The following is an 18,404-nucleotide window of genomic DNA, read 5'->3' on the forward strand; positions in this document are numbered from 1 at the left end:
CACGGACGTCTGATTGAAAATTGGAATGGTGTAAATTGATGCTATCAGTGTCCCTGATACACATACAAATTTAGAAAACCTCTTTACAATCTCTTTAAGAATAATGAGTTACGTGGCAGGTAGATTAAATATATAGAAACAAACATGAGGTATTAACCGAAAAGGAACATTTATTCTGATAGAAAATGATTTGTAAAGAATTGACACCAGTATTTCCTTATTTTCAATCTGTCTAGGATCTAACAGTCCAAAAACATTTCCCTAACTTTACAGGATCTATCACCAGAGCTTTGAAAATAAAATAAAAGCTTCTGTTGTTTTGGTGACATCTGAGGTAAAGAGTTGCCTGTTGACATTTGTTAAGACCTAAATACATTTTAACAAGAATGGATTATAAATTGCGGAGAAAAACGAAGATATTTCAGACTGAATTTGTTTGTCTAAAACGATTCGTCAACTTTAAAACGACTCTAAAATTTGAATTTCTAAAAAAGAATCTGAATCTAGCAAGTAAGTAGACCTTTTGAATTTGTATATATAGAGACCTTAATAGAGAATTAGCAAGTTACTGTAGCACAGCCAGTTGAGTTTTGGTTCTTTACATGACGTCATTTGTTTGGTTACGTCGAGCGAATGGTGGCTGTGGGTTCAATTCTCGATCGGCGTGTGATAGTCCGACGACCTTGAAGTCTTCACTCATAATTCCAGTCGACCCAGAGGTAAATGGGTACGGTTAATCCAGGAAAGATCAATGCAGAGAGGTTTGACCAAGGACCAGCTGGTAGAAAGGATCCTTGACTGTGAACCTAAGTTGTTATCCTTGTAAAATATAGTCATTTCTTTCTTTGTAAGTCTACCAAATGGAAAAAATACATTAATGAAATGCATTTTCATGTTCTGTTTATATTTTTAAATTGTAGAATGAAAATTACTCTGATGTTACTCGTTGTTGCTGTAATGATGATGGGTCTAGAAGCCCACTCAACACATGTTCATGTTCGTGTAAGAAGAGGTTGGTTATGGGGTAAGAGAGATGTGAAAGGTGCTGATTTTGATGCTGCCTATAATGCTGCTGCTGAAGATGATGTTTTTACTGACGATGAGATAAAATCAGTATTTGGTGTTGATGTGGACGAGTTCAAAGCAGCATATGATTTGAACGGCAAGTACCAGTCAATGGTCATTTTTCCATCAGACTTAGAGGTCAACAGATCTAGAGGTCAAAAAGATCTAGAGGTCAAAAAGATCAAAAGATCTAGAAGTTAAAAAGATCAAGAGATCTGGAGGTCAGAATGGTCAAGTGGTCAAAAACGACCATGACACATGTTAAAAGTTTTACCATTATTAAAATTTGTATCGAATAAATAAATTTATATAAGGTCATGTTTGTGGTCGTACGAAACCATCTTACATGGAAATAACACGCTCGCACATGTGATCTGAAGGCTTTGTTGATTCAAATTCAACTTATGCAGTTTAAGAAGAGATTCAAAATAGTTGTGATCTACGTTCGTGTGTGTTATTTCCATGTAAGAACTGTATGTAGTTTTTATGGTGTTCTCTTCAGATTATACACAATGATATTATTTTTACAGATGATGGGGTGGTAAAAGTATTAGAGTACGAGTTGGTCAACAAAGGTAAGGTATAATTTATTCTTAAAACAGATTCTAAAAAGTTTTCTTTAGGCGATACTTTGTGTTCATTCACTATAATTCACAATGACCTTTAAACTTATTTCTTGTCGACTAAATACATTTCGTGTACTTGTAGATTTAAACCTGTAATAGATTCAGAATTATATATACAGTATATCCTGCTCATGCGACCACCTTTATTAAGCAATCACCTTCAATATGCGACCACAAACAAAATCCCCCTACGAGTTTTCAATGTAATTAACGACTCATAAGCGACCACCTTCATAACGCGACCATGACACTTATTAACTCCCTTGATTAAACATCACGTTGTTTCACATATCGGTGAGATTAATCGAGATTATCGCTTATCGTATATACCTTGGCTTTCTTTTTGTGATTGGGGTATTGACTTCGGGATTCGGAATTAGATGCATACATGTAAGCTTTCTCCATGCGACTCTATAAACATCATCCCGATTGATTTTCAACCCGAGGGAGTAATGACGATTGAAAAAAACAGGAATATTCTTACTGTAGCATGAAAATTGAATTTTGTTTTGTTTATATTCCAGTGAACCAAGATGAATAAATCCAATGAAGAAAAATGAAAATTATAATTTGTTCAGTTTTAATGTAGAATAAATTATTGCAGCGTACATTTGTTATTAACCCCATCTAGCCCCGAATTTTTAGCACTTTTCGGGTCATTTTGAAACGTATCTCACCAAAAAACAACCGGAATCGCATATATCAAATATAATAGATCCGAAACCTTTCAGAGTATCATTGAGCATAACCAAATACAGATTCTAAATAACAAAAACATAATTTTACATAGTGGAAAGTAGCACCCCCCCCCCCCCAATCCCCCTCCTATGGACAATTTTGTGCCACTCTAATGTCTCCAAGAAAAGCCATTGGTATTGATCAGTGTATTACCATTTTGATATTTTGCTAAATTTACTCAAATAATGAACATGAAGATATTCACTAAATATATAATTTAATATTCGATAAATGTTAGTAATTGTGTCTCCTTGATTATGTTTATCCGCGTTTAAATGTAAAAATGACCACTCGCCTTTTCTTACACAAAATACACAGTGAATAGACAAATAGTGAGTGAAATTTCTAGTTTAAGGCATATTTCATGAATTATGTAATTTTCGTGCGGTTCTAGTAATCTGAAGACTATTTACATATATTCGAGTCCTGAATCAACCAACGAAAATTGCGAATCTCTCCCTTTAACCCTTGGTGAATAAGGAAACGGAGTATTCACACAGATGGAAGAAATGAAAGTGGGTTAATCATCACCGGATTCAAATTATTCAGTGGCACAAAAACAAGGTTAACCTGATTCATTAATCTTCAATTTTACAACATGAACATATCGACCTTGAAATTAAATAAAATATTCATTACCCTTGCCAATATTTCTGTGTTATTTTTCTATAAAGGGCGAGAAAATCACTTGTACAAATCAAAACCATATTAGAACGTCTCAAGGTAAGAATGATATATTTTGTTCAGGTTGAATGTTAAACTGATAGATTTGGGCAGTGATTCGATATTGATATTATCAACATTGAACTTTTAGGCTGACTGTACTAACTACCAACAGAATCTCTGTATAAGACGCTAAATCAGGTAAAAAAATTCTCGAACTGTCGAATAACTAAATTTCGCAAACTGAATTATTATTATTATTATTATTATTATTATTATTATTATTATTATTATTATTATTATTATTATTATTATTATTATTCAGTGATTTTGTGATTGGATAATTTATCCAACAAACCATTAACCATCTTCAGTTGTATTACCTACCCCGATTTGATTTATGGGCCTGCCATGAACTAATTTTAGAGTCACAACCACCAATACGACGTTTATATTCTATTACTGTTTCAGGTATAAAACAACTGACAAGACTACAAACAACAATGATGAATTTAACTGTAGTTACCTCCCTTCTCGTCATGGTGGCTATTTCGTTACAATCTGTTGAAGGTGGGCGAAGGTAAGTTCTGATATTTCCTGTAGAAGGGGTTAATCAGACCCGTTGTTGAGGGGCAGGTAATATATCCGACGGGGCAATAGTGTATGGTGTTTTGATTCAGTAATGGAATTACCAACTTCGTACTTATCCTTGACTGCAATAGCCACTATTCTTATATCACGGAATGCGGTGGTTTGGTTGGTTGGTTGGTACGCCAGCAAATATAGCCAATCAGAGGCCTTGTCAGAAACAATATGGTTCACAGACTTCTGATTAGTAGGACTACTTGGTTTAATTATTACTCTCTAAAGGAAGATGGGTATTGCAGTCAAGGTATATGAGGAATAGCGTGACATTGTGAAGATGTAGTTTGTAATAGCTTGACACTGTGAAGATGAAGTTTGTAATAGCTTGATATTGTGAAGATGAAGTTTGTAATAGCTTGACATTGTGAAGATGTAGTTTGTAATAGCTTGACATTGTGAAGATGAAGTTTGTAATAGCTTGGCACTGTGAAGATGTAGTTTGTAATAGCTTGACATTGTGAAGATGTAGTTTGTAATAGCTTGACACTGTGAAGATGAAGTTTGTAATAACTTGACATTGTGAAGATGAAGTTTGTAATAGCTTGACATTGTGAAGATGAAGTTTGTAATAGCGTGACACTGTGAAGATGTAGTTTGTAATAGCTTGACATTGTGAAGATGAAGTTTGTAATAGCTTGGCACTGTGAAGATGAAGTTTGTAATAGCTTGACATTGTGAAGATGTAGTTTGTACTAGCTTGACACTGTGAAGATGTAGTTTGTAATAGCTTGACATTGTGAAGAAGAAGTTTGTAATAGCTTGGCATTGTGAAGATGTTGTTGGTAATAGCTTGACATTGTGAAGATGAAGTTTGTAATAGCTTGACATTGTGAAGCTGAAGTTTGTAATAGCTTGACATTGTGAAGATGAAGTTTGTAATAGCTTGACATTGTGAAGATGAAGTTTGTAATAGCTTGACATTGTGAAGATGTAGTTTGTAATAGCTTGACATTGTGAAGATGAAGTTTGTAATAGCTTGGCATTGTGAAGATGTTGTTGGTAATAGCTTGACATTGTGAAGATGTAGTTTGTAATAGCTTGACATAGTGAAGATGAAGTTTGTAATAGCTTGACATTGTGAAGATGAAGTTTGTAATAGCTTGACATTGTGAAGATGAAGTTTGTAATAGCTTGACATTGTGAAGATGAAGTTTGTAATAGCTTGACATTGTGAAGATGAAGTTTGTAATAGCTTGACAATGTGAAGATGAAGTTTGTAATAGCTTGACATTGTGAAGATGAAGTTTGTAATAGCTTGACATTGTGAAAATACTTTCTTGTCAATTTACGAACTATTTTATGTTTCAGATGTTGGTGTGATGCCCGAGTCAACGGTGTAGTTATTAAAAACTTCGATGTAATTGCTAGTTGTGGTGGATGGTGTGGATGTAGAAATGATAACATCAATCGATGTGGTTTAACTTGTGATGAAAAGGTACAGCATTGGGCAGAAGGAAATTGCGTAAAGCATTATGACCACCAACAAGTTCGATCTCACTTTAAAGCCAGTAATTGCAAGACTGGAGATGGACAACGCACATTCAAATGTATTCCTCCAAAAGAATGTACTAAAAAAGTTACCAAAAATGTCCCTTATACATGTTATAAAGTTGTCTCGGAGACAGTTAAATACCCATGTTAATAGTTTGGTCCTTCAGCTGGACTGGTTCTAACTTCTATAGAAATAACCAGCTACCTAAACTGAATATTGCTCCAAAAGTAGAGTGAATCGACTTGTCATGTAGTTTTACTAAAAATAAAAAACATTACTATTTTGTATTTTAATCTTTTTACACATTTGTAAGGAAATGTTACAACTTCTACTAGTACAATCAGACTGAGATAGGAGTTAAGTTGGGTCACAGGACATTCTATCACTATGTTAAATGATTAAAGATTTGAAAGTTGGGGAGCCAAACTCGGACCAACCTCTTTTCTGTTATCTTCTTAAATCCTGGGCTTTTATAAGCACTCAATGATAATACCTGAATATGGACCTTATATGTTCATTCTAAGAGGTAGTATCTCTTTACACCGAGCAATGTGCTACCTTTTGGATCATTGGTCCAAGGCATCAAATTGTACAGAAAGGCGGTAAAGTGGAATTTAAATTTTCATTATTCGTTGTACTGATGAGATTATGTTAACCAATGTAAATTAATTCCTAGAAAAACAAAATTAATGCACGGTATGATCCGGGTTGAATTAACCCATGACGTCAAATTGCAAGATTTAAATTTGAGAGATGATACCTGCCAGTTGTGTGATTCATTTTCAATCTGGAGAAAAATATTGACTTAGATGTCAAATAAAATATTTTGATGCAAAAAATGTGTTATTTTCCTATAAAAGACGAAAGTCACATTTTCATATCAAGAACAAGTTTAAACGTCTCAAGGTAAGAATAATAATATTTTGTCCGGGTTAAGAGTTTAGATTTGGGCAGTGATTCGATACTGATATTATCAACAGTAATCATTGAATATAAAGGTTAATTGAGGGTCTAAGATTTTTCTATGAGTTTTTCTGATGAATATTACAACCAATGAAAACCAATTTGAATTATTTGTTGTGCTATAAACAATGTTTCTTTCGGTCTCGAGGTTGTCTTTGAGTTTGATTCGGACTACATACGTCATCGTCGCTTAAATACGATGTTAAGTTCAAATAACCAACCATGAAATATATTTGGAGACGCATTTCGAACCATAACAGTAGAAAACCCGGAAGTCAGCTCTCGGTGTATTGGCGATCTGAAATATAGATACAGTTGGACCTGATCTCCAAGTACATTTTATATAACAAGATGTTTTTAACGTCGTCGGTCAACATTTCTACAGGAAAAGAAAATATTCTGTACTACAATAACATCCCCTCCCTCTCTCTTCCCTTCCTGATCTTCCACCACATTTCTGTTACAGGTATTAAACAACTGACAAGACTACAAACAACAATGATGAATTTAACTGTAGTTACCTCCCTTCTCGTCATGGTGGCTATTTCGTTACAATCTGTTGAAGGTGGGCGAAAGTAAGTTATTGATTCTGTATGAACCATCTGGATACCAGACATGGTCTAGGGTAGTATCGAGTACAACAAGCTAAGTTCTAAGAATACTCAGAGCTACAATGTTAGCCGAGGCTGTGTATAGTGTAGTTACATGAGATGTTTTTTATTTAAAGCATGTAACACGTCAAATGTCGCCACTTAGGGGCTTGTCCCTTTGGTTTAAAACCTACGAGATTGTTAGTTTAATTGTATGTGATCAATATTCAATTAACTCGAATGATTGAATAATCATTTAACGGGTGATTGTCTAATTATTTGCTTTCCCATCTTTCCATCTGGTAGAGATCAAATTCAGCTGTGTGTGTGTCACTACTCAAATAAAAATAAAGTTGTGGATGAAAGAAAAATGTACCGACAGAAACATGGAAGCTGTGAATGAAGGTCTAATGAGAACGTCTTGTTCCGATTCGATAGTCCCCCCCCCCCCCTTTCTTGATACAAAGAAACAGTGACGAACAAGCGGCATCTGAGTTTTTACTTAGACAGAAGGAAAACACCTTTCTAGATATAATAATATGACTGGTTTTTTTATTCTCACTTTTGTCTGTATTTCGGTGAAACGTAAAGCGTACTTTAAGTAGCTGTTCTACTTTCAGATGTTGGTGTGATGCCCGAGTAAACGACGTAGTTATTAAAAATTTCGGTGTAATTGCCAGTTGCGGTGGATGGTGCGGATGTAGAAATGATAATATCAATCGATGTGGTTTAACTTGTGATGAAAAGGTCCATCAATGGGCAGAAACAGTTTGTTTACAGAAATATAAAGGACAACAAGTTAGATCTCACTTTAAAGCCAGTAATTGTAAGACCGGAGATGGAAAACGCACATTCACTTGCGATCCCCCACCAGTTTGTAGTAAAAAAGTCACCAAACGTGTCGCTCACACTTGTTATAAAGTGGTCACCCAAACAGTAACCTACCCATGTTTACGTTTAACGCGTCCTTGGGGTTAAGGTGATCCTTTGGTGGGCCCGGTTCGTCCTTTCACAAAAGTCTGAAAAGAGTAGTTTTACAAAAATAAATAACTTTTTCGTTTGGACCTTTATCTTTTAACCCCTTTGTAGCCAAATCTTGTAACTATTACTAGTATAATCAGACGGGGATTGAGTTGGGTCTAATTTCCGATAAAGATTTTCTTTCGTTTAACCCCCCTTCAGGTGCCAAATCAGGGACAAGAACGTAATATGTCACGCTCAGATGAACAGTTTTGCAGATTATGTAGCTATTTCTATAAGTATATCCTGTTGAATTATAGAAGTAAAGCAACAGACATGTCGTGGACCATGAATAGATTTTATGTCTTTCTGTAGTTTCATCCCCCTGTCAGTGATGAAGGTAAGAAGGTCATCGTGTCCAAACCACACCCCCATTCGTCAAAGACCGTGTCAAAACCCGTATTCGTGATACAATGGTAAGAGGGGCTGGCATGGAAAAAGAGTCTTGTCGTTCGGATGGGACAATAAAAAGAGGTTTGAAGGCTGGGCGTGTTTGATCCCTCGACAGTTGGAAATCGAAAAGGTGCAAGCTAATGCCTCTGTCCTGACAAAATTAGCCCAGATGGTGCAGAAAAAGTATTACATTAATTTCATTTCATTATATCTGCATTTTGTCTCCCCTGGTACTTCTTGGCCAACTATAATCATTATAGATCAGTACAATATCTAGATTGATTGAAAGAATTTTTTCTGCCTAACACAATAAAAATAAACTAATTATCTTTGAATTTATTTATTCATTTCAAGCATGACACAGATCATGATATTTAACAAAAGAATCCTAGACCATGTATCACAATGCGTATCGTATCTTAGACCATATATCACAATGCGTATCCTATAGTAGAACAAATATCACAATGCGTATCGTATATTAGACCATATATCACAATGAGTATCGTATCGTAGAACATATATCACAATGCGTATCGTATTGTAGACCATATATCACACTGCGTATCTTATCGTAGAACATGAATCACACTGCGTATTGTATAGTAGATCATGTATCACACTGCATATCGTATCGTAGACCATGATCGTGTATCACAATACGCATCGTAGCTCGCATCGTGGATCCCAATACATAGTCCATGTATCGCAATACGTAGCTCGTATATCGCATTACGTATGGTACCCCATGTATAACTCTACTTAACGTAGCTCATGTATCGTAATACGTATCGTAGCTCGTATATCGCATTACGTATCGTATCGCCTATGTAACAGTGGTCCCGTTTTTTCTCAATATTCTTCACGCGAAAAGTCCCTCAACAGATAGTTGGCATGCAAATAATAGTAAGAAATACCACTGTTCTGCTAATAAGAAGGTCGTTATAAGCCCAATAAGAAGGTTGTTATAAGCCTAATAAGAAGGTCGTTATAAGAGACCAATAAGAAGGTTGATATAAGACCAATAAGAAGGTTGTTATAAGCCTAATAAGAAGGTTGTTATAAGACCAATAAGAAGGTTGTTATAAGACCAATAAGAAGGTTGTTATAAGCCTAATAAGAAGGTTGTTATAAGACCAATAAGAAGGTTGTTATAAGCCCAATAAGAAAGTTTTTATAAGACCAATAAGAAGGTTGTTATAAGACCAATAAGAAGGTTGTTATAAGCCTAATAAGAAGGTCATTATAATCCCAATAAGAAAGTCGTTATAAGACCAATAAGAAGGTTGTTATAAGCCCAATAAGAAGGTCGTTATAAGACCAATAAGAAGGTCGTTATAAGACCAATAAGAAGGTTGTTATAAGCCCAATAAGAAGGTTGTTATAAGACCAATAAGAAGGTTGTTATAAGCCCAATAAGAAGGTCGTTATAAGCCCAATAAGAAGGTCGTTATAAGACCAATAAGAAGGTCGTTATAAGACCAATAAGAAGGTCGTTATAAGACCAATAAGAAGGTCGTTATAAGACCAATAAGAAGGTCGTTATAAGACCAATAAGAAGGTTGTTATAAGCCCAATAAGAAGGTTGTTATAAGCCCAATAAGAAGGTCGTTATAAGACCAATAAGAAGGTCGTTATAAGACCAATAAGAAAGTCGTTATAAGCCCAATAAGAAGGTTGTTATAAGACCAATAAGAAGGTCGTTATAAGACCAATAAGAAGGTTGTTATAAGACCAATAAGAAGGTCGTTATAAGACCAATAAGAAGGTTGTTATAAGACCAATAAGAAAGTCGTTATAAGCCCAATAAGAAGGTTGTTATAAGACCAATAAGAAGGTTGTTATAAGACCAATAAGAAGGTTGTTATAAGACCAATAAGAAGGTTGTTATAAGCCTAATAAGAAGGTTGTTATAAGACCAATAAGAAGGTCGTTATAAGACCAATAAGAAAGTCGTTATAAGCCCAATAAGAAGGTTGTTATAAGACCAATAAGAAGGTTGTTATAAGACCAATAAGAAGGTTGTTATAAGACCAATAAGAAGGTTGTTATAAGCCCAATAAGAAGGTTGTTATAAGCCCAATAAGAAGGTTGTTATAAGCCAAATAAGAAGGTCGTTATAAGACCAATAAGAAGGTTGTTATAAGCCCAATAAGAAGGTTGTTATAAGACCAATAAGAAGGTTGTTATAAGACCAATAAGAAGGTTGTTATAAGACCAAAAAGAAGGTTGATATAAGACCAATAAGAAGGTTGTTATAAGACCAATAAGAAGGTCGTTATAAGCCCAATAAGAAGGTTGTTATAAGCCCAATAAGAAGGTTGTTATAAGGCCAATTGGGACATAAAACTTTGTCCATTTCTCGTAACTGTTTGTTTACCGGATTGTTTCTCACCTGTATATCACCTGTAAAGGAGATCAATCACTTATCAGTCTATTAGTTGTCATAGTAACACCACTGTCTCTAAACTCAATCAGAATAACACAATACGTTTCAATACCTTGTTTATAACTTTCACAACTTCAACTTGTTAGGTGTCTAGTCGGTCATTCTACATCCGGTTGGCGGTGAGTACCGCCATCAAGTCATTCATCTAACATCCGGTTGACGGGAAGTAAACCGGTACTGACACCGTCACTATTAAGTTGGTCAAACTTCGATACTTAATAGCCAGTTACGTTTCTATGAACTTGGATTTGATGAAGGGGGTTGGGTAGATGGAGGAGGGGGTGGGGGTCACTGTAAGCTATTAGTGAGAAGATCAATGATCAACCAAAGGGGAATGGTTTGAACACCAAATGTAGACGTTTAAGGTTGCATCAAAATTCGAAAATACGCACCTTATCGCCCTGCGTCGAATTGATCAGATCACAAATAATATCATACAGTGTGCAATGAGGGAAAAGCAGAATTCAACATCACTTTTTCGATTTTTATCCCTCGAGAGGTGAACAGTCTACAGCACACGGAGACTCGGTTTATTGTCCTATGCTAGATCAGAAGTTCGGACTGCTAGTAACTGACGCGAATGACACGCAAACAAGCTGACAGGTTTTTTGAAGATAGATTAATTATTTTTGACAAGAATTGAGTATAAATCAGGGAGAAAAATGATGATATTCCATCAGAGAAAATCTGTACAACCAACAAGTAAGTTAGAAAACTTTATATTTTATATTTATCTAATGTTTAATTGAATATAATGGTATAGTCTATATCAATAACAATGTGACGGTTAAATAAGATGACATTAAAGAAATGAAATGATGGGGAATGAGGTTTTACTTCCTATATCAATTATTGATGGTGTCAGACGATATTTTGACGGAACACGATTTAAAGACGAATTTCATCAGATCATACTAAGTGTTGCTACTCACTGAAAACGGAGAAGAAACATCCAGACCTTCATTTTAATCAGATTTAATTTTCCGTATTATTTTACAGAATGAAATTAGCTGTTGTTTTGGTCGCTGTCGTCTTGGTAGTGAATGTAGAAGGCTGGGGATGGAGGGCTCCACGAATTCGAATACCACCTATTCGTATACCACGCATCCCTATACCACGTATCCCATTACCACGTTTACCACGTATCCCTATTCCAAGAATACCATGGGGTAAGAGAGATGTACAACAAGCAGCTGCAGCTGAAGACGGTGTTTTGTCCGATGATGAACTAAAATCCATTCTTGGTGTCGCTGATGAGGGTTTGGCTGAAGTTTATGAAGTTTATGATGTTAACGGTAAGTAATAAAGTTTATTGCATCTTATTTGAAGGGTGAAACTTTATCTAGACTCCATTGTTCAGATCAATGAGTATATCGAGGTACTGAAGCCACAAGAAACTTCCGACCCCTAGAAATCTTAGACAACGTCCTAGAGAGCAGAGTATGGTTTTATTTTTTGCAATACATCTTTAACTCAGTGAGTGTGTGTGTGTCATAAGAATGATATTGATAATGATGATTATTATAATAACCATGAATGATGATGATGATAAAACAAATAATGGTAATAATGATAATGATAATGATTGATGTTAATAATGATAATGTTAATAATGATAATAATGATAATGATAATGGTGATGATGATGATAATAATAATGATAATAATGATAATAATAATAATAATGATAATGGTAATAATGATAATGATAATGATGATAATTGATGATAATAATGATAATAATGATGATGATAATGGTAATGATAATGATAATAATGATAATAATGATAATAATGATAATAATGATAATAATGATGATGATAATGATAATGATGATGATAATGATTTTGATGTATATATTACAGAGGATGGAGTAATAACAGTTTCAGAATTTGAAGCTGTGTCTTCTATCCTTGAAAACAGTAGGTCTTTTCTTTTATTATGAACTCTGTCATAACTGAACCGAAATCACTTGGAGTAATCAGAATATGAAATGATCTTGTCACTGAACCGAGTCAATAGAGGTGATCAGAATGTGAAATGGTCCTGTCAAACAGTCACTGAATCGTGTCATTGGGGTAATCAGAATATGAAATGGTCCTGTCAAACAGTCACTGAACCGAGTCAATAGAGCTGATCAGAATGTGAAATGGTCCTTTCAAACAGTCACTGAACCGAGTCATTAGAGGTGATCAGAATGTAAAATGATCCAGTCAAACAGTCAACCTGATCAGTTAACATGTGTATATTTATTCTAAAGCATTAAAAAAGGGAGGGGTATCCAATCCAATCGCTGCATTACAAGACAGGAGGTAACTATTGCAGTCAAGGTATTAGACGCAGATCATAATAGTTTAATAAATGTATTAATCCAACCTAATATATATCTGTTCAATTTCAGTGCAAGGCGAAGAAGAAGGACAATAGATGATGACAAGACGAACCTGAAAGATCACCTCACACCGCCCTGACTAAAATCGGCCGATTATTTGAAATTTAAAATAAATTATAACAGCATCAAAAATAGTTGTATTTATTACTTCATTGAAATGAATGAAGTTTTACGTCTACTCTTTTCCCTATCAATAAGTCTCTATTCATATTACCTCAACTAAGATCAAATCTAGAATTTCATATGTATGGATATTCCACATTTATCAGTTCTGCCATCTGTCAGTCGGTAAATGATGGTTTCCACCCACATCATGTTGGACATGATTGGTTATTTAAAGGTTTTTTAAACCTGGTATCGGGAACACTGACAGCATCGATTTGCACCATTCCAATTTTCAATTAGACATCCGTGGTTCCTGCAATTCCACTAAAACTTAGCGTTTATAACGTTACTATCGAAAAATCTGCTTACAGGCTACAGGTCCGACATGAAACGCTTAATGGAATGTATTGTACTATTTACCTTACCAATATTCTAGAACAGAAAGATAGATGTATCTTTTTCTTCTCATGTTATATGATTTCTGTATTTGTAAATGTTGAGGAGACTTAGAAATAAATAAACCCAGTAGGCCAACTAACAATCTGAACTGCAAAACGAAACCCAAAATAAACAACATATTGGCGAAACATTAGTAGCAGCACAGGCCTTTGAAGTTCTATCAATATTAATAAAATGTGGGAAATGTGGAGAAAATTGTGAAAACGTACATAAAAAGAGAAGGCCTCCAATGGCGTAACAGGCACAAATGTAAACAAAGCTGTTTATTTGTTGGTGAAAGACTTCTGCTTTATTTTTTTGGTGTTTTTGTACAAAGGACTGCTTATTTATAACTCCAGTGTACTTTAATCATACATCAATCAATTAGTACTCGCCAGAGAACACTTTTGTCTTGTTTTGGAAAATAGTCAACTTCCATGAGCAAAACGCCATTACACTGCAGTCCCGCACAAAATGTCGTTTTACTTAATTATCATAAACCCTCCTTCGATATGGATCTTCTCATTCATGTTTTGAATTGTTGCTAATCCCCCACCCCGCCCACTAAATCACTACCTGATCTCTTCAATCATTCCCAACCCTGAATCATTCCACCACCCCTATCACTGTAACAATTCTTACAGACATCTTAGTATTTTGGAACTTAGTCAGATAGAAACCTGGTCATTTCAGAATCCATATTGGGTCATTTGACCATTTTGTTATTTGATCATCTAGGACCCCAATAACCTGTCCGACACCCACCTACGGTTCCTCCCTTTTCTTTTAACTTTTTCTTTACTTTGTCGCCTTTTCTTAAATTTTTGCCCCAACCTGGGATTCTCTCTCCTATCGCTTTTCTTTACTTTCTCGCTTATTCTGACCTTTTCTCGCTTTTTTGCATTTTTTCACTTTCTGGTGTGCGAGAGGTCGAGGGTAGAAATGGCCACCAACGGCTTCCATAGTTGACCAGTTCGAAAGTGACAGTACCAGGTGAAGCCCCTTGAGACCTTGTTGTCTTGGGGTGGGGGAGCGGGTGGTTGATGTGGACCAACGGCCCAAGCCCTAAATACGCCACTGCCTTTATGCAAAAGATAATTTTATTTAGATAATAACATGTCTGTTTTTCTTGTAATGATTATTTTCTAGTAAATGATAGGTGTTCGTAAACGTCCCTCATTGCACACTGCGTGATGTTGCCCACCTTTTTAATATAGGGAAGAAAGGTAGGACGTAAAACTTCATTTCATTTCGAGGGAGGAATAACTGCAACTATTTCTGATGCTGTTATAATTTATTTATTTTAAATAATCGGCCGATTATATTCAGGACGGTGTGAGGTCATTCTCCAAGTATATTTTGATTAGTTCTCTTTGTCTCCCGCTGAAATAGAACAGAAATTTATCAGGTGTGATTAGGTATTAATTGTCTGAAAATCATCCCGGGACTCAAACCAAACTGAGAGTAGGTACATCAATCAGAAGATTTTTCAACAATTATAAACACTCTATTAAAGGGATTGTAAAGAAATTTATCTAAAAGGAGAATGGAGGCTATTTCAGTCAAGGTATAAGGCGCAAAATTCGTAATGGGCTGTTTGACGGGACCATTTCACATTCTGCTTACACATAATGGCTCAATTCAGTTTTGCCAGATTTAATTTCATCGTTAGACAAAACATCGTCTTTAGCTGCAGCATTGAAAGCAGCGTCATCATCCGCTTGTCTCGCATTTCTCTTACCCCAAGGTGTTCTTGGTATGGATGGTATACGTGGTATAGGGAAGCGTGGTATAGGGAAGCGTGGTAGAGGGAAGCGTGGTATTCGGGGCGTCCATTTCCAGCCTTCCACATTCACTACCAAGACGACAGCGACCAAAATAAGAACTAATTGCATTCTGTAAAAATCAATCAAATTAAAGAAAACCACGTCTAATTTGATTGACCTGTTGAAACTGGAAACTTTGTCCATTTCTCGTAACTGTTTGTTTACCGGATTGTTTCTCACCTGTATATCACCTGTAAAGGAGATCAATCAATTATCAGTTTATTAGTTGTCATAGTTACACCACTGTCTCTAAAGTCAATTAGAATGACACAATACGTTTCAATACCTTGTTTATAACTTTCACAACTTCAACTTGTTAGGTGTCTAGTCGTGCGTTCTATATCCGGTTGTCGGCAAATACCACCTTCAGGTTGGTCATCTTACATCCGGTTGACGGGGGATTTTTAGGAACATGTAGGTGGAGGGGCCAAGAAGGGGATGGGATGAAAGGGGTTGGGTAGATGGAGGGGGGGGGGGGGATCACTGTAAGCTATTAGTGAGAAGATTAATGATAAACCAAAAGGGAATGGTTTTAACACCAAATGTAGACGTTTAGGGTTGCATCAAAATTCGAAAATACGGCACCCTGCGTCGAATTGATCAGATCACAAATAATACCATGCAGTGTGCAATGAGGGAAAAGCAGAATTCAACATCACTTTTTCGATATTTAACCCTCGAGAGGTGAACAGTCTACAGCACACGGAGACTCGGTTTATTGTCCTATACTAGATCAGAAGTTCGGACTGCTAGTAACTGACACGGATGACTCGCAAAAAAGGTAACAGGTTTTTTGAAGATAGATTAATTATTTTTGACAAGAATTGAGTATAAATCAGGGAGAAAAATGATGATATTCCATCAGAGAAAATCTGTACAACCAACAAGTAAGTTAGAAAACTTTTTATTTAATATTATTGCTATTCGCTGAAAACGGAGAAGAAACAGAGCTTCATTTAAATCAATTTTAATTTTCCGTATTTTTTACAGAATGAAATTAGCTCTTGTTTTGGTCGCTGTCGTCTTGGTAGTGAATGTAGAAGGCTGGGGATGGAGGGCTCCACGAATTCGAATACCACCTATTCGTATACCACGCATCCCTATACCACGTATCCCATTACCACGTTTACCACGTATCCCTATTCCAAGAATACCATGGGGTAAGAGAGATGTACAACAAGCAGCTGCAGCTGAAGACGGTGTTTTGTCCGATGATGAACTAAAATCCATTCTTGGTGTCGCTGATGAGGGTTTGGCTGAAGTATATGAAGTTTATGATGTTAACGGTAAGTAATAAAGTTTATTGTATCTTATTTGAAGGGTGAAACTTTATCTAGACTCCATTGTTCAGATAAATGAGTATATCGTCGAAGCCACAAGAAACGTCCGACCCCTAGAAATCTTAGACAACGTCCTAGAGAGCAGAGTATGGTTTTATTTTTTGCAATACATCTTTAACTCAGTGAGTGTGTGTGTGTCATAAGAATGATATTGATAATGATGATTATTATAATAATCATGAATGATGATGATGATAAAACAAATAATGGTAATAATGATAATGATAATGATTGATGATAATAATGATGATGAAATTGATGTTAATAATGATAATGATAATGGTGATGATGATAATGATAATAATGATAATGTTAATAATGATAATGATAATGTTAATAATGATAATGATAATAATGATAATGATAATAATGATAATGGTAATAATGATAATGATAATAATGATGATGATAATGATGATGATAATGATAATAATGATAATAATGATAATGATAATAATGATGATGATAATGATAATGATGATGATCGATGATGATAATGATTTGGATGTATATATTACAGAGGATGGAGTAATAACAGTTGCAGAATTTGAAGCTGTGTCTTCTATCCTTGAAAACAGTAGGTCTTTTCTTTTATTATGAACTCTGTCATAACTGAACCGAAATCACTTGGAGTAATCAGAATATGAAATGATCTTGTCACTGAACCGAGTCAATAGAGCTGATCAGAATGTAAAATGATCCAGTCAAACAGTCAACCTGATCAGTTAACTTGTGTATATTTATTCTAAAGCATTAAAAAAGGGAGGGGTATCCAATCCAATCGCTGCATTACAAGACAGGAGGTAACTATTGCAGTCAAGGTATTAGACGCAGTTCATAATAGTTTTCCTTTTTAAAAATGTATTAATCCAACCTAATATATGTCTGTTCAATTTCAGTGCAAGGCGAAGAAGAAGGACAATAGATGATGACAAGACGAAACTGAAAGATCACCTCACACCGCCCTGAATAAAATCGGCCGATTATTCGAAATTTAAAATAAATTATAACAGCATCAAAAATAGTTGTATTTATTACTTCATTGAAATAAATGAAGTTTTACGTCTACTCTTTTCCCTATCAATAAGTCTCTATTCATATTAACCAAGATCAAATCTAGAATTTCATATGAATGGATATTCCACACTTATCAGACAGGTATTTTTGGACGAAGGACTGTTTACTTATGACTCTGGTTTACTTTTTATCATACATCAATTCAAGTAGTACTCGCCAAAGAGCACTTTTGTCTTGTTTTGAAAAATAGTCAACTTGCATGAGCAAAACACCATTACAATGCAGTCCCGCACAAAAAGGGAGGTAAATGAACTACAGACAACAAAGGGTTTACTATGCCCCTTAACTTAGGTCAAAGTTATAATTAAGGAATTAAATTAAAATATACATACATATAAAATAAATTAAAAACAACACCTTTATATCAATAGCATAATTCTTTGAATGTTTCATTTGACTAGTTTGTTATTTGGTCATCTAGGACCCCAATAACCTGTCTGACACCCACCTACGGTTCCTCCCTTTTCCTTTAACATTTTCTTTACTTTCTCGTCTTTTGTTACATTTTTGCCCCAACCTGGGATTCTCTCTCCTATTGCCTTTCTTTACTTTCTCGCCTTTTCTCGCTTTTTCGCCCTTTTT

The 18,404-nt window shown here is 35.2% G+C and overlaps 6 protein-coding genes across 6 annotated transcripts; 5 read left to right on the forward strand and 1 right to left on the reverse strand.

Moving 5' to 3' along the window:
• Positions 1 to 602: 602 nt before the first annotated feature.
• On the forward strand, positions 603 to 2,232 carry LOTGIDRAFT_157678 (hypothetical protein; the record flags this gene model as incomplete). Its single annotated transcript, XM_009050342.1, has 4 exons — positions 603 to 727; positions 921 to 1,179; positions 1,568 to 1,640; positions 2,216 to 2,232. 4 exons carry the CDS (start codon positions 603 to 605, stop codon positions 2,230 to 2,232), a joined length of 474 nt encoding a protein of 157 aa, XP_009048590.1.
• Positions 2,233 to 3,595: 1,363 nt separating this feature from the next.
• On the forward strand, positions 3,596 to 5,379 carry LOTGIDRAFT_157679 (hypothetical protein; the record flags this gene model as incomplete). The annotated part of the gene is made up of 2 exons (XM_009050343.1): positions 3,596 to 3,672; positions 5,046 to 5,379. 2 exons carry the CDS (start codon positions 3,596 to 3,598, stop codon positions 5,377 to 5,379), a joined length of 411 nt encoding a protein of 136 aa, XP_009048591.1.
• A 1,311-nt stretch (positions 5,380 to 6,690) lies between these two features.
• Positions 6,691 to 7,760, forward strand: LOTGIDRAFT_157680 (hypothetical protein; the record flags this gene model as incomplete). Its single annotated transcript, XM_009050344.1, has 2 exons — positions 6,691 to 6,767; positions 7,403 to 7,760. The coding sequence occupies 2 exons, from the start codon at positions 6,691 to 6,693 to the stop codon at positions 7,758 to 7,760; spliced, it is 435 nt and encodes a 144-aa protein (XP_009048592.1).
• A 3,884-nt stretch (positions 7,761 to 11,644) lies between these two features.
• LOTGIDRAFT_157681 (hypothetical protein) lies at positions 11,645 to 13,071 on the forward strand (the record flags this gene model as incomplete). The annotated part of the gene is made up of 3 exons (XM_009050345.1): positions 11,645 to 11,939; positions 12,510 to 12,566; positions 13,046 to 13,071. 3 exons carry the CDS (start codon positions 11,645 to 11,647, stop codon positions 13,069 to 13,071), a joined length of 378 nt encoding a protein of 125 aa, XP_009048593.1.
• Positions 13,072 to 14,904: 1,833 nt separating this feature from the next.
• On the reverse strand, positions 14,905 to 15,474 carry LOTGIDRAFT_157682 (hypothetical protein; the record flags this gene model as incomplete). The annotated part of the gene is made up of 2 exons (XM_009050346.1): positions 14,905 to 14,962; positions 15,206 to 15,474. The coding sequence occupies 2 exons, from the start codon at positions 15,472 to 15,474 to the stop codon at positions 14,905 to 14,907; spliced, it is 327 nt and encodes a 108-aa protein (XP_009048594.1).
• Positions 15,475 to 16,396: 922 nt separating this feature from the next.
• On the forward strand, positions 16,397 to 17,670 carry LOTGIDRAFT_157683 (hypothetical protein; the record flags this gene model as incomplete). Its single annotated transcript, XM_009050347.1, has 3 exons — positions 16,397 to 16,691; positions 17,266 to 17,322; positions 17,645 to 17,670. The coding sequence occupies 3 exons, from the start codon at positions 16,397 to 16,399 to the stop codon at positions 17,668 to 17,670; spliced, it is 378 nt and encodes a 125-aa protein (XP_009048595.1).
• Between the last annotated feature and the right edge of the window lie 734 nt (positions 17,671 to 18,404).

Source organism: Lottia gigantea, assembly GCF_000327385.1.
Source record: "Lottia gigantea unplaced genomic scaffold LOTGIsca_15, whole genome shotgun sequence".
NCBI classification, from domain to species: Eukaryota; Metazoa; Mollusca; class Gastropoda; family Lottiidae; genus Lottia; species Lottia gigantea.